Source organism: Strix aluco, chromosome 13 (assembly GCF_031877795.1).
Source record: "Strix aluco isolate bStrAlu1 chromosome 13, bStrAlu1.hap1, whole genome shotgun sequence".
Classification (NCBI taxonomy): Eukaryota; Metazoa; Chordata; class Aves; order Strigiformes; family Strigidae; genus Strix; species Strix aluco.
The window spans coordinates 6,862,602-6,877,554 of NC_133943.1; the positions used below are offsets into that span (position 1 = coordinate 6,862,602).

A 14,953-nucleotide genomic window follows, 5' to 3' on the forward strand; every position below is an offset into this window, starting at 1 on the left:
ACCCCAGCCAAGAGTGGAAAGTGGTGAAGATCCAACGGGTCCTCATCAACCCTGCCAGCGAGCCGAGGAAAGTGGGTAAGAGAAACCCCCTTTGGCCACTGTCCCCTACCCTGAAAAGTGCTGCTGTGCTCCTGGGGCCGGGGCTGACCACTGCCCAGCCCAGCGGTGGGAAAGCCCGGTTCTTCCCAGGGCAGGACCTCCACTGGGTTAGAGGTCCCAGGCTCCCAGCCGAGCTGCTGGGACTTTTTTAGCTTGATATGATCTCTCTGGCCTTAAAAATAAGGAGGAATTTGTGGCTTGTCTCGGGAGGAGGGTGGGAAGGGAGCAGGCGGGTTCCTGCGGTCTCCAAGAGCTCAACCAAACCCCAAGCAGGGCATGAGCAGGGTGGGCTTCCCGGCCCTCACCCTGGCCATGGGGCTTGGCGGGACCCTGCCAAAATGGGGGTGATCAGGGCCAGTTCCTGAGGTGCTGTCTGGGACAGGGACACCTCTCCCCAGTTGGTCAGGATGGGGATGGTCACAAGCATTCGTTACATGATTTGGGGCCATCTGTCTTCCAGCCCCTGGTTTAAAAATTAAGCGCTTTATTTCAGGCTGGTTGGTTCCTCCGGTCTCTGCCATTCACAGCCCTGTTTCACACCCTCAGTGACTGTCCCTTTGTCACAGTGACACAAATACAGGCACATATCTAGAGTCACCACAGACCTCCCCACCCAGGGGAGATGCTCCCGCAGGATTCGACCCATCCTCTTACAGACACTGGACACATTTTTAATCCCCGCTTCCACCCTTCTTTCTATTTTGCTCCTGCCCAGCTGTTATCTCAGCTGCCATGTGGCGCCGAGGCAGGTGTGTCCCTGTCCCCATGGGATGACGTTATCGGATGCTGCTGCTCTGCTCAGAGCCTGGTTTTCCCAAAGCAGCCCCCAGGATGGGGAGGACGTGGGACCTTCTGGGGATGCTTGACATGAACCTGGTGTCCAGAATCCATCCCCTCCGTTTTGGGGTGTCAAACGTCCTCAAAGCCAGCAGCTCCCTGAACGGGATGAGGACTGGGAAGCTCAGCCAAGCTCCTTGGCTCACTGCTGCCCCAGCAGCTCCCCCGGCCGTACAGGCGTCGTGTTTCAGAGCTCAGCACACAAACCAGATGGACCCAAATAGTCTTCCCATTTCTCACTCTGATCTGGGATGGCAGATCTGTGGCGGGGAAAGGTCAGGCCTGACTCTGTCCAGGCTCAGCATTTTCCTAACCCGCACCGCCATCCAGCACTTTTGCTGCCAGCCTGGAATTTTAAAGTAACTCAACAGGTTTGCTGGAAAGAGTTTGTCTGTCCCGTTTCCTCCCCCTCCAAGTGAGATCACCACCAGCCACTGCCTGTGGGACCCGTCAGACTTTCCAGAGCCTCCAGGCAGGATGTCGCTGAGGGTCCTGAGCGCCGGCAGCAGTGCTGGGACCTTGCAAAAACCCTGCAGGTTTGCAAAGAAGAGGTTTGGTTCAGAGCAGGGATGGCGGCAGAGGAAGGAGGGAAGCGCAGGTGGCATCGGGGCTGCCTCTGCAAGCAGGAGCATCCCCAGAAGGTGTCAGCGATTTGCTCCCCTTCTGCTTATCTGGCTGGGGGTACAGGACCCCCCACCCCATACAGTTCCTGCAAGAGAAAGGGGTGCATCCACCTGCACCCAAAATCATGCAGGGGTGGCCCTGAATGCTGGGAGCCAAGTGGGTGCCCCCCTGAATGGTGCAGACCCAGCCAGGCAGGTCCTAGGTGCCACTTTGGTCCCCATCCAGCAGCCCAAGGCCAGGCTGGCTGCTCCCAAATATCTGGCACAGCGGCCCAGGCTGGTTGGCACCTCTCGGGGCAGGCTGGGGAGTGCAGGAGCCCCGGGTAGAGGCAGCAACTGGGAGATACAGGAGGCAGGACTGGTTTCTCTGTCTGGTGTGCAAATAAACGGAAGGTTTCACTCCCTGGGGGCTGCCGAGCCAGCGCCAGTCTCCCTCAAAAACCAGAAAAGCACAAAAAAGCAAAGAGGGGCAGGAAGAAAGGAAATTAGAAAGGCAAAAAATAAAGCCAAGAGCTCATCCTGCGGTGTGGACAGGCACGGGAAGGGGGTGAGGCTGGTCCCACTCGCAGCAGTGCCTGGGAGCTCGACAGCCGGCGAGGGCTCTGCAGCCCCAGCAGGAGCAGGGGGGCGAGGCGGACGGTGATGCCGGCTCCCCAGGAATCATCTCACCCAGGGCTGTGGTCCCCCCGTCACTGGGAGCAGACCATCCTCGGCAGAGGGCTTTTGGTGCCCTTCCCAGCGGGTCCCCAGGGTGCTGACACTGGTGCTGGATTTTTGCCCTGCTCCGAGTGCCCTAAGTTTTTAGGCACTGGGGAAACTGGCAGCAAGGGGACGCCCTGCTTCCCCCCCGGGTAAGGTGCTGCAGGTCCCCAGCAGTGCTGGGAGGAGAGGAAGGGGGTGAGGGGTGGGGTAAGAGGGATGCTCAGGGCTGGGAAAAAGGGATGTGCTGGACTGGGAAAGGGGGATGCGCAGGGCTGGAAAGGGGGGATGTGCAGGGGTGGGAAGGGGGCATGTGCAGGGGTGGGAAGGGGGGATGTGCAGGGCTGGAACGGGGGATGTGAGCGGCAGGGACAAGGGGGATGCACAGGGCCGGGAAAGGGGGGTGCCCCGGGATGCGATGAGAGGATGCCCCGGTCGGGGTGAGGGGATGCCCCGGCTGCGCTCCCCCCGCCCCCGGGCTCAGGGCAGCCCCAGCCGGGACGGGAAGCGGCGGGCCAGGGCCGCCGGGGGCAGCCGGGGCGGCTGCCGGTGCCGCCGGGGAGGGGGACCCGTCCCGTCCGGTCGGTCTGTCGGGGCGGGCAGGGGCAGGGCCGGCGGGACCCGCCACCCCCCCGGCCCCCGCCCGCCGCCCCCCCGGGCCCGCTCCGAGGGCGGAGCTGCCGCAACTTTCCTGCCCGCCGCCTCCTCCCCGGTGCAGACGGGCTGCGAGGGGCGGCGGCGGCACCGGCACCGGCACCGGCACCGCGGGTAGGGCTGGGGCTGGGGAGGCGGCGGCTGCCCCCGGGCGGGGCTGGGGGGGCCGGGGGGGCGGGGGGGCAGCCGGCCGGGAGGGGGGGCCAGGTCAGGAACCGGGGGGTGCCAGTGAAGAAATGGGGTGGGGGGAGGTGGGAGCGCAGAGGGAGGTGCAAGGAGGGTGGTGGGAGCTGGGGATGTCCGGGGGTGCCGCGGGCTGGGGGGGCACGGGGGGTCCGGGGGTGCACGGGGGGCTGATGGTGGGTGAAGGGCAGGCGAGTGGAGCCCCAGACAGCCCGCAGCGGGGGAGACGAGGGCTGAGCGGGGTGTCTCTCTCTCTAGAAATTATCTGGGCGGGTGTCGGTTCCCTCTGCCCACACGTGGGGTCTGACACGGGGTGTGGGAGGCACAGTGGGGGACGTGGGGGGACGTGGGGGGATGTGGGGGTCCCCCCCAGCGCTCGGCAGGGTCACACCTCCCAGCTCTGCAGATCATCTTCCCAGGCCATGTCCCCTGTCCCCTGCGGTGGGGACGTGATCTCCCCTGGCCGTGCCACCCCGTGCTGGAGACATGAGGTCTGTCCCTCCGGCTTGGCAGCCAGCGGGATGGATCCCTTACGGGTTGTGCAAGGGGCAGGCAAAGGCCTCGTTTCGTGCCGCTCCCCTCCCCACTCCCTCCATCCGACGGGGACAAGCTGAGCCAAATGACCTTTGGTCGCCAGGCCACCGCCTCCGGCTTGTGGCACCAGTCCGGTGTCACCAGGGCCCTGGCAGCCTGGGATGTGTTGTGGCAAGTCCAAGCACCGGTGGGTGTAGGGGGGCTGGGACTCACTTGCCAGGAGGGATGGGGGTCCCCGTGGTACCCAGCCATGGGATGGGCTGGCTCTTCTGTGCTGCGGGTGGATGGATGACAGGGCAGCCTGGAGGAGGTCTGCCTGGCTCTAGACTCTTTTTGCAAAGCTAAAAGCTTAATTTTGGCTGGCTGGGGGAAGGTGCTGCCTCCACTTTTGTGGTAGCAACAGCCTCTTCTTCCCCAGTGTGGATGCACGTGGGGCTGGGGCTGCTCGCTGCACTCCCTCGGCTTGGCATGCCTCAGGAAAGCGGGGCTGGGGTGGGGCAGCCAGCCCCTGTCAAAGAGCAAAAACCCCCCAGCACCTTCTCCTCCTCCCCTTGGGTATCAGATGGGTGCCCCAGGGCTTGATGCTTGGAGACTGTGGGGTGATTTTCAGTAGGATTTGGGTGCTGGGCAAGGCAGGGGCATGGCTGTGAGCTGGGAGGACCGTGGGGAGGCAAACAGCTCCAAATCCAGCAAAGCCTTTGCGAACTGAGCACAGGGAAAACTTGCAAGCGCATCGAATTTTCTCGCTGTGCCAGATTTTGTCACTGGCAAAGGCGCCTGCGAGGAGAGGCCCAGCACAGTGTGCCCTGCCAGGCAGGAGAGCTCGCTCCCACCATGGCACCCACCGCTTGAGCCGGGGCTTTTCGGGTCTGAAGGGCCAGCACGGATAAAAACTTCATGGAGGTTTTATATCTGGGGCATAAGAGGGTTGGAAGCTGGGAATGAGGCAGAAATTTGTCATATTTTTGTCCATATGTTTGAATCATATCTGTTTCTAGCTAGCTTGACTGCCTGTCTGTGCTACCCGCCTTGTTTTCCTAGCAGCAGATTATTTGGGATAACTCTGGGAGCTGGAGGGAAGCGCAGACTTAAATGTGTGCGAGTTAGTGCGCATTGTAAAAAATCCTGCACAGCTGTAGTTGGGGCAAAAGGCCAGTTGGCTCCTCTGCCAAAAAACCTGCTTACATTTCCTCGGTGTCCAAAGCCCTCAATGTTTGGGTGAAAACACGGGATTGCTCCTCCCCAGCACCGCCCGGCTGTAGATGTGCATTTGGGTTCGTGGCAGGGCGGTGGCACGGCGGCAGCGTGTGTCCCTCTGGACAGATGGGGTTTCTCTCGGTTTAATGCTGGGTTTTGCTGGTGGGATTTTGCCAATAAGAGGCACCGTTTGGGTTGACTTGCCTCAGCCCAAGAAATGGTCAGAAGGGGAAAAGTGCCTGCGTGTTACGGACGGTGGCTGCTGCGCTGTGCAAAGGTGGATTTGGGGTTTCAGGTCCGTGCTCTGCCTGGCCCTGGACAGCCATGGGGTGGGCGGGAGGCCTGGTGGGACATCCTGAGCATCCTCCTGCGAGCTGGCCAAGGTGGGCTGTGATGTTGGGATGGTCAAGCGTCCGACCCGGGAGCAGGCTAGAGCCCAAATCAGAGATTTTGGCGTCGCCTGCCAGCCCTGAGTCCAAGATTTCACATGGCCTGTTGCATCCCACCAGGACTCTGCTACCTCTTGGCTTCTCCGCACAAGGACTTGTCACCACCATGCAACAGCCACCCACACCTGCAAGGTGGCAGCTTCCAAGTCGCTGTTTTTCTTCTTGTGACATCCTGGCCACATCAAGACCAGCAACTTCCACTGAATCTGGCAGCTCAGAGAGCCCTGGGGTATCTCCCCTCCCTGCAATTTGGGGCCAAATCCTTGTCTCATTCCAGCTCTTGGAGTCCCTGTCAGGGCCGGGTGGGCCACAAGCAGGGTCTGATAGTTCCTTCACCATCATTTGGGGTCGGATGGTGACTCCAGCCTTTGCTGGCTGGACTTCAGATGCTCTGCAGTAGCGCTGTGCAGGGGGACCCATCCTTTGCACGGAAAGCTGAGCTGGAAGGATTTTTTTTTTTCCCATCTGGCCAGGAGGGGAGAGCAACAAAAATGCCTTTCATCACCCTCGTCATCCTCACTCTGGAGGAGAGAGCACAGTACGTGCTGCGGGAAGGATGACTGACAGCTCAGTAAGAAGCTGTTAAGCCCTGCACTTGGGGGATGTTGCTGGAAGTCACCCCTGGAGCAACAGGAAACCTACAGAGCAAGTGCCTATATAAATATAGAGATCTATAGGCTCCCCTGGCCAGAGCTGAAGTGCTTTGCACTGAAACAGCACTCGGGGGCTGTTGGCCGGCTGCTCACGTGCACGGGGGGTCCAGTGGTCCTGCGGGGCACAGGGAGCATCTCCTTCTCTGGCATCCCTGGACCACAGGGCTGGGGGCTGCCAGGGACCACCCGACGTGGGGACATGGCAGCAGAGAGGGCTGGCGGGGCTGGATTCATTGTTCTTGGAAGAAGCCAGGACATTTGGAGAGGGGAGACATTTCCTTTCTGAAGGGCAGTGCAGTGGTGAGCCGGTGTGTGGCGTGGGAAGGAAGGAAGGAAGAGTGGAAGAGCGCGAGAAGAGCTCGTCACCCTTCAGAGTTTGGACTGGACTCCCGTTAATGGGCGGAAGCTGGTTTCCAGTGCTGTGTGAGCTCCCCGCGCCCTCAGCCACGCGTAGTTTTTCTTTTGCCTCCTCCCCACGTTGCTCAGGCTGCCTTCAGCCCCACGCCCCTCCTCCTCCTCCCCAGCAGCTGAACATTTTCAGCGTGTTGAGCTCCCTCCTGTCTGCCTGGGGCTGGGGGAAGCACCCAGCCAGAGCTTGCCCGAGGCTCCCCGGCTGGCAGAGGATGGCGGGGAAGGATGAAGGGATGTCCCCTGCGGCCAGGAGGAGAGCGAGGGGTGCAGGAGTCACCCGGGGTGACGGTGTCCCTCCGGCCACCACGGCAGATGGCTAAAGGCTCTTGTGCCAGGTTGAATAACCCCATCCCACGGCTCAGGCTGGAGCAGAGGAGGTGGTCCCCGTCCTTTGGCTGGGGATGGCACATCACCCCTGGTCAAGCGATGATGAGCGACTTTTGCAGCGGTGCCTGCAGAGCCGGGTTGCAGGGCTGCAGGGTCCGTCTGTCCGTTTGTCCGTTTGTCCGTCTGCCAGGCTGTGTGTGGCTGTGCAGGCAGGGTGGTGTACGGGGTTGTTCTCTGCAATTTCCTCTGACCTGCTAGAGGCTTCAGTGCTCTCCATCCGTGTGATAAACATTGGATGTGAAGAGCAGTTACTACCCCCAGAATCCTCATTAGTATCCTGAGGGATTCCTTTCCAGCAGGCTCGGGTGGAGCAGCCCAGGAATGGTGGGTACCAGGTGGGCAGTGGCAGAGGGGCTGCTGGAAGAGCATAGGGGATGGGGGTCTGCAGGGCAATGCTGGGAGCAGACGCCAAGCAGGGGATTTCAGGCGGGGGGCTCCCACCTGGCGACACCCCCTGGCCCGGAGGGAGGCCTGTGCCTGGGGCGACAGCAAGGGATGGGGATACCTGGGGGCAAAATCCCCCAGGGACAAATCCCGGCGCTGGTCCTGGCTATGCAGGAGTGTATCCGGCGGCTAGTCCAAGCAGGAATGGGCTGGCCAAGAGCTGAGTCATCCCTCCAGCATGGAGGAGATCCCCCAGGGCCCCTCAGTTGCTGTTAAAAGGCAGTAGCAAGAGCGAGAGGCTGCGAAATGGCTCCGCCGAGAGCTCGGCTTCTTAGGCGGCCTCGGCCTCCGAGGAAGCGGGGATGCTCGGCTTGGAGCACGAAATTCACAGACATCTGGAGCCTGTGGCTTGTTTCTCAACGGCTCCTTGGCTGTATTTCTTCTCCGTTTCAGAGATAAAGGCGGCGAGGGCGACCCCGTGGAGTGGGAGCCGCGGTGCTGGCCGCCCTCCAGCCAGCCCGGCCGGAGGAAACCGCGGCCCCGCTCTGTGCCGCCGCCAAAGCAAATAGAAATGGGGCGTTAAACAATGCCGGGCGCTAACCGGGGGAGATGTTGGCCGCTGGCGTTGCCACTGCAGATGGGCTCCTTGTCTCCAGGAGAGAGTTTCCACTGGCATCTCTGCCTCCTCTCCCCCATGCCCAGCCAAAACCTTCCTGTCAGGCAGCCCAAAAGCTTCATCTGCCCTCCTCCTCCTCTCTGCGGGGAGGCAGGGCCATCCTGCGTGCCTTGGCAGTGCTGGGGCCAGGACAGGGACTTGCTGGATGCTGAGGGAGGCGAGAGGGATGAAGGGTGAGGAAGAGGAGATGCCCAGCTTGCAGCAGCCCTTCTGCTTCACCGTGGGCTTGCTGGAAGGATTTGGTTTAGTCATTTCATCCCTTCCCTCGCTGGTAGGCTGAGCCACTGCTGAAAATATCCTGGAAGGCTCCCAAGCGGCACAGAAGGCAAGAAAATGAGAAACACATGAAGGAAGGGAAGAAGGGAAGGGATGGGAAGGGAAGGGGAGCGGGTGCTGGCAGCGCCCAGGGAAGCAGGGCTCAGGGTGGGCGGCCTTGGCCACCCACCTCCCTGCTGGGGCTGGAGCAGGGACACCCCATCACAGCCATCCCGGCAGCGCCTTTGGGCACCTTTGGGGAGGGGGCTGCACCCTTGTTGGGTGCTGGGGTGATGCTGATGCTCCGCACTGGTGTCTGTCCCCCAGCAGTGGCCTCTGTGGGGTTGAGGATGCTGCCCTTCCCACGGGCGCTTCAGGGCGAGCTTGTAGGAAATTGCTTACCCTGAGAAAATGCATTCCTGGCAGCTCCACATCCTTTTGGCCTTGGGGAAGGGCTGGTGCCCTGACCTTTTGGCCAGCACACGAGAAGCCCAGCGACACTCTGGCTTATGGCTGCGGGGCTTTCGCCGGCTTTTAGCACTTTGCTTTTAGCACTTGCGTAGGCTTCCGAGGCATGAGGTTGGTGCCTTGCTGAAGGCTGTGTCTGTGTCCAGCAGGTCAGGATCTGCACAGTTTCTGTCGGCTGCTGCCATCTCGTGTTGCTCCATAAATCAGTCCCCAGATGGGGCTGGCCACTGGCCTGGCCATGATGAGGTTGTGGCGGGCTGGCATTTCTCCGCTGTCGCTGGATTTGCTTTCCTGCCTGCTCGGGGCTGAGCATGCTGGGACTTGGGGTAAGGGGCTGGGGGACATGAGCTGGCCCCTTCTCTGCCTGCTGCCTCTTTGAGCCGGGGGCCAAAACCATGTGAGCTGCAACCCGAGACCTGCCGAAGCCCTTGGAGAAATTCCTTTCCCATACAGTCACCGCAGCGCAGACCCCAGCCAAAATATGGGGCGGGACAGGAAAGGTACTGAATGCCCCTGGGTGTCCCCTGGGCTTTTCTGTCTGTCCCCCCAGCATGCGGAGCTGCAGCTCAGCATCTCGGCGGGGGCTGCACTGGGTCCCCATCACCCCTGGACTGCGAGATCTCCCCTGTGTACCCCAGCCCCAGAGCATCTCTCCTGCCTTACTCCAGCTGCCAGGGAAGGGGTTGGGATGCTGGGGGATACCTGGAGGAAGGGCTCCGGTCCTAGGTGAGGAAGGCTGAGATCCCACATGCCTGCTGAGCCCCCCCTAACCCCCTCTCCCCTCTGCCCAGGTCTGTCCCGCAGCGCCAGCCTCTCTGAGAAGGAGCTGAAGGAGGCGAAGGCGCGGAGCCGGAGGATCGCGGCGCAGCTCACCACGGCACCCAGCCCCAGCTCCAAGGGTGTTCTGCTCTTCAACCGCCGCAAGCAGCGCGTCGATGGGCTCGCCGAGGCCGGGCACGGTGGGGGGCTGCCGCTGAGCCCTGTGCCCCAGCCTCGGCAAGCAGCCATGGAGGAAGGCAAGGGACAGGGGACAAAGCCGGCGCCTGACCAGCCCAGCACCCTGGGAGAGGGACTGCGGGTGAACGCCTCCACGTGCCGGGAGGTGCCTGCCGAAGCCCAGCAGGTCCCACTTAGCGTCTACCTGAAGGAGAACATGACATCGGCCACCACCAATGGTGTGCAGGAGCGGGCGGCCAGCGGGACGGAGAGCGGGGTGGGGGGGCTCAGGGATGCGGGAGCCCCTGCGGGGCTGAGCACGGTGGCTCTTGTCCTGCCACAGAGCCCCAAGGAGGGGAAGAACAGCGAGGTGCCCAGCGAGGTGCCCAGCGCGCCAGCGGGGACGGCCACAGGGACAGCACCCCCAGCCAGCCAGCAGCAGAACGGGGCGCAGGGCCGGCAGTACTATGAGGTCCATCTCACCCTGGCCAAGCCCAAGCCTGTGAAGAACCGGACGGCTAGACCCTTCGGCACCCAGGCGTCCCCCACCAGCGGCCAGCCCATGGAGGGACCCCCTGCCACCGAGCTGCCCCCGCCACCCACCTACGCAGAGACCCTGAGCAGCCCACCACCGCTCACCCGCGTCCGCTCGCCCCCCGCCTATTCAGCCCTGTACCCCCCCCGGGAGCAGAAGATGCTGCCAGGTCCCCCCCTGAGCTGTGGGGTGAGCGGACCAAACCCCCTGCCCAAAACAGGGATCCTGGAGGAGTCAGCTGCCCGGAGAGCTGGCAAAAAGTCCATGTTCACTTTCGTTGAGAAGCCAAAACTGGGCCCCAACCCTGATCTGCTGGACCTGGTCCAGAGCGTGGACAGCAGGAAGAAGCAGAAGGAGCAGGGGGAGCCCAGTGCTGAGGATGAGCCCTTCGCCCTCGGGGCTGAAGCCGCCAACTTTGTCCCCAACAGTGCACCCAGGGGTGGGCAGCACCTTCTGCCAGCCGACGATGCACCAGCGTGGTCCTCCTGCCTCAAGTCTCCCACCATCCAGCCCAAGCCGAAGCCACAGCCCAGCCACAACCTCAGTGAAGCGAGAGGGAAGGGGGCCGAGCTCTTTGCCCGCCGGCAGTCCAGGATGGAGAAGTTCATCATCGAGGCTCCCTCCCAGCCTGAGCTGCTGCGGTCCCCATCACCTACCATGTCCCTGCCTCCCTCCTGGAAGTACGATGCCAACATTTGCCTGTCACCCATGGTCTCCAGACACCCCTCCAAGAGTCCCTCCAGGCCCTCCAAAACCCCCCCAGCGTCTCTGTATGGCGGCAACCTGATGGAGAACGAGGTCTCCCAGAAGGAGCTGGAGATCTCCAAGCAGCAGCCCTACCAGCTCCAGTCTTCGCTCTTCATCCTCTCCCCATCCAAAGGGCCGGCGAGGTCCGTGCCCCAGGAGGTGCCTCCACCCAGACCCTCTCTCCCTGACGCCTACCCATACTCCCAGCAAACCTCCTGCCCGACCTCTCTGTTGCCTCCTTCCCCCGTTTGGCATCCCCCCACCGTGCCCAGCGCTGGCCAGACCACCTCCAGCCCCTTCCCCAGCACCACCGAGGATCTGCCCCTGACTCACGGCAGCCGTGCCGGTCCCGGAGCCCCGACTGAGGTGCTGCTGGCCTCCCCGTGCCGCCTGCTGCCGCCCCGAGCGAAGGGAGGCTTCCAGGCGCCCCGGCCCTCCTACTCCACCAGGAACGCCGGCATTGAGCCGCAGGTGTGGAAACCTTCTTTTTACTACAAGTAGCCGTGGCGGAGAGAAAAACATGGGGGTTTTAGGCTTCCCTCCGCTGGCCGAGTCCTCCCTATCTGCTCACGGGTGTGCCAAAAGCCAAACCAACCACGAAAAAGGGGGAAAAAAAGAAAAGGAAATAGAAAAAAGAAGTAGCTGGGAGGCTGCAGTGCTGGGACGGTGGGTGAGACAGGTGCTGCCGAGTCCCTGGTGTAACGGGAGCCGAGGGGTCCTGGGGAGGCAGCAGGAGTCGGGGTGTAGAGCCCGCAGGATCACAAAGAGCCGTTGGGATCCTGCCCGTCCCACGGAGCCACCGGCGCTTTCTCTCTTCTCTCACCTGGAAGCTGTATGGAGCATCGCATCTCTGGCTCTGCCCTTTCCTCGCCTCCTGCCTTTCCAGCTCTCACAGCCGGCGGCTGCCGGTTCTGCCCACACACCCACAGCCCCTCTGTCCTGCCGGCTCCTATCTGCCTCCTACCAAAGCAAACCCAGAAGGGACACACGGCCTTCCCGCCTCACTGTGCCTGCTCCTCTCTCTTTTGCTGCTCCTTTGGGATCTGTCCTCATTTGCTTCCACGCTGCAGAGGAAGAGCCACATCCCTGGGGAACAGCAGGGCCCTGTGGTGCCAGGGCTGGGGACACCGTGGGGTTCCTGTCCCTCCCCACGCTCGGTGCTGGAGCTGGGGATGGGCAGCGCAGCTTGGCACGGCCAGGAGCGAGGGATGTGCTGGCCAGGGCTGCTGGGTGATGCTCAGCTCGTGGTCCAGCCGTGCCTCTGCCCATCCCTCGCTCCTGCCACTCTCCTCACAGTAACGAGTTGCCTTTTGACTGTGCTTTTATTTCTCCTGCGTTTTTCTTTTTTTTTTCCCCTCTTTCTGAATACACTCTCTGCGCTGTCAGACCTGGCTCTTCTCTTTCCTGCTGGCTGGGGAGCAGCTGCTGGGCGATGGACCCCTGGAGCGGTGCAGGGGGGAGTCTCCGTGCATCACCCAGAGGGAAGCTTTAGGAAGCTGCAGGTAGTGAGAAGTCCTGGGTCATATTTTGGGCAAGGATGATTAATTACAGGCTCAGCCTGCCCGGACCTCCTTGTCTGGTGGGGGGTGAAGAGGCAAATGCATTTTTGGGGAGCCCTTGCCGGAGGTGCAGTGCATGAAGATGCATCCCCAGTTCCCAGAGGGCTGAGCCAACACAATCTTGCCCCGGCACCAATCCTGCTCCTGTGCCTCTGCTCTGTCCCCTTCATCCCGCCGAGCGGTGCCGGCACTAACCCGCTCTCTGTCCCCCTCCAGGAAAGGCGGCCGTCCCTCCCCGCCTCGCCCACCTGGACACCCCGGTTGGCGCGGCGCCCCGGCAGCCTGGACGGCTGGGCCAGCCCGGCCTCGGTGCCTGAGCTGGACGAGGGACCCCCCATGTCCCCTCCATGGAGCGAGAGGTCCCTGTCCCCGCTGCGGCAGGACGCCGACCCCCGGGCCAGCCGGCAGATGCAAGCGCGGCTCGCCAGGAACATCATCAACGCTGCCCGGAGGAAGAGCTCTTCTCCCAAAGCCGTGGGGCCGGAGGGCTCCCGGCCCTTCACCCCCATCCCTGCTGGCCCCCCCAGTCTGCCCCAGTCCCCCCGGCCGGCACGGCTGGAAGGTTCCAGAGCCCCAGCACCGCAGGCTGCCAGCAGCGTGCTGGGGAGCCTGGGCAGCCCCTCGCCCACCCACAAAAGCCCCCTGCGATCGCCGCGGGCTGACGGCCCCCAGTTCTGTGCCTCCCCCGGGATGCCCCGAGCCGCCTGGGCAGAAGGTCGCCGGCTCCTGCTGCCACCCAGCATGTCCTCCTGCCCCGTCCCCGGGCTGTCCCCCAGCCCCAAGAGCCCCCTGCCATCCCCCGTGGTGGGCGGGCGGTCCCCGGCCAAGCGCTGCACCTCCCGGTCCCCGACGGACTCGGACGTCTCCCTTGACTCCGAAGATTCGGGGACCAAGAGCCCGGGCATCCACAGCTTCAACCTCTGCCCCCGGGGCTGGACCGGCAGCCTGCGGCTGAAGCCGGGGGGGCTGTCCTCGGGGGCTCCCTGCACCTCCTAGACGAGCCAGCCCCGACCAGGTCACCCTCTCCCCAGCCCTGCCAGCCCGGGTGATGCCACCCGCTGACCTCCACACCGGGAACACCCCAACCCTCGGGGCTGAAGCCCCCCAAAAAACAGTGTCCCCGCTCCCCGAGGGAGCTACCACGATCCCTTGGCATGCCAGCGGGGTCAGGTGCCTCCCGCCTGCCCGCCATTCCATGGCCCCACTCTATTTTTACCACCCTAACCTTTTGGGGCAGGACTGCGTGGTCAGCAGGCAGAGCAGGCAGAGCAGGCAGAAGGGGGGAGCCAGCCCCCAGCACCCCCCCACTTCCCTCTGCAGCCCCTGCCCGCCAGTCAGCCCCATGCCACATAGCCAGGATGGGGATGGGCTCGGTGGTCCCCTGCGAGCCCCCTGTCCCCAGCACCAAGGTGTCACCCCGGGATGTCACTGTAGCTCTGCTTTCCTGGGGGTGGCACAGCCAGTGCTGCTGCCCATGGGGTCACGGTCAGGGGTGGGCAGCACCGAGCGGGTGCCACGGCCGGGGACCCTCTCCCAGCCTCCAGATCTGGCTGGTTTCAGTTGAAACCAGATTTTGGGGAGGAAAAGTTAATTTTTTTATTCCAGCCCCACAGTTCCTCATTACTGGTTTTTTTTTTACTTTTGACCGCTTCTTAAAGAAATTCCCCACAAATCCTTCCCTGGTGACCAAAAAGAGAGCCAAAGTTATTTATTGCCATGTCAAGGGGAGTGTTTACAGGTGCCCTCCCGCCCTGCCCAGGCAAAGAGAAACAGCCCCATCCTGTACCCTGTCACTGTCCCCATCCTCAGGCTCACCCCATCCCTGTCCCCACCCCTGAGGGATGGAGGGACACACAGGGACCGGCGGGTGCTGTGGCAGCCAGGGAGGGTGGGGGGCTGTGTTGGGGGGGGTGAAGGAAGTGATGCAGGTTGCAGAGGGTTTGAAGGAGGTGTCGGTGCAGGAAGTGATGCTGAGAGTGTCTTGGGGACAAGCTGGTGTCCCCATGGGGAGCCCCACAAGGGACTGGAGGGGCAGGCAGAGGCCCCCCAAGGGCAGCAGTGTCAGAGGGAGGTGGAGCTGGGGTAATGGGGGGAGGAGGGCATCAGGGTGGACACAGTTATGTTGCAGAGCCTGGGGAGAGCAGTGGGTGCCCAGGAGGGCAATGGGTCCCCAAAGCACTTGTCCCCACCCAGGGGTGAGCAGGAGCCAGTTGGGGTGCCAGGAGGTGCTACAGCAGTGACTGCAGCCACCCCCCCTGAGGACACAGCCTTGGTGCTGGTAGGACCAGCACCGAGAAAGGAGGATGCGTTTGGGCTGCCAGGGCTCTGGCACGTTCCCTGTTCAGGGAGCCCCTGTCACCCCTTCTCTTTCCTTGGGACACGCTGTCGGAGCCAGCCCACCCCTGTTCCCGGGGTCCCCCACCCTGCAGCTTGCCCTTCCCAGGACACAGCGCCCCCCCCCCCCCCCCCCCCCCCACTCCACCAGCCGCCACAACCTGCCTTTACCACACAGTTGTAACTCAGAAATAAACTGCCGTTATCCCACCCGGCCTGGCCTGCCTGGCTCCAATCCGTCCCTGAGGTGGCCTGGGCACATGTGCCACATGGCTACCTCCTGCTGCTGCTGCATGGCCACCATCCTGGTCCCTAAGTGTCAGCCCCGCTCCA

General features: G+C 63.0%; 1 protein-coding gene across 1 annotated transcript; it reads left to right on the top strand.

Moving 5' to 3' along the window:
• Window positions 1–966: 966 nt before the first annotated feature.
• On the top strand, window positions 967–14,830 carry SYNPO (synaptopodin). The gene is made up of 7 exons (XM_074838355.1): window positions 967–1,211; window positions 1,353–1,534; window positions 1,643–1,839; window positions 2,217–2,410; window positions 2,743–3,026; window positions 9,301–11,198; window positions 12,503–14,830. The coding sequence occupies exons 1-7, from the start codon at window positions 967–969 to the stop codon at window positions 13,280–13,282; spliced, it is 3,780 nt and encodes a 1,259-aa protein (XP_074694456.1). The 3' UTR covers window positions 13,283–14,830.
• Window positions 14,831–14,953: the final 123 nt, after the last annotated feature.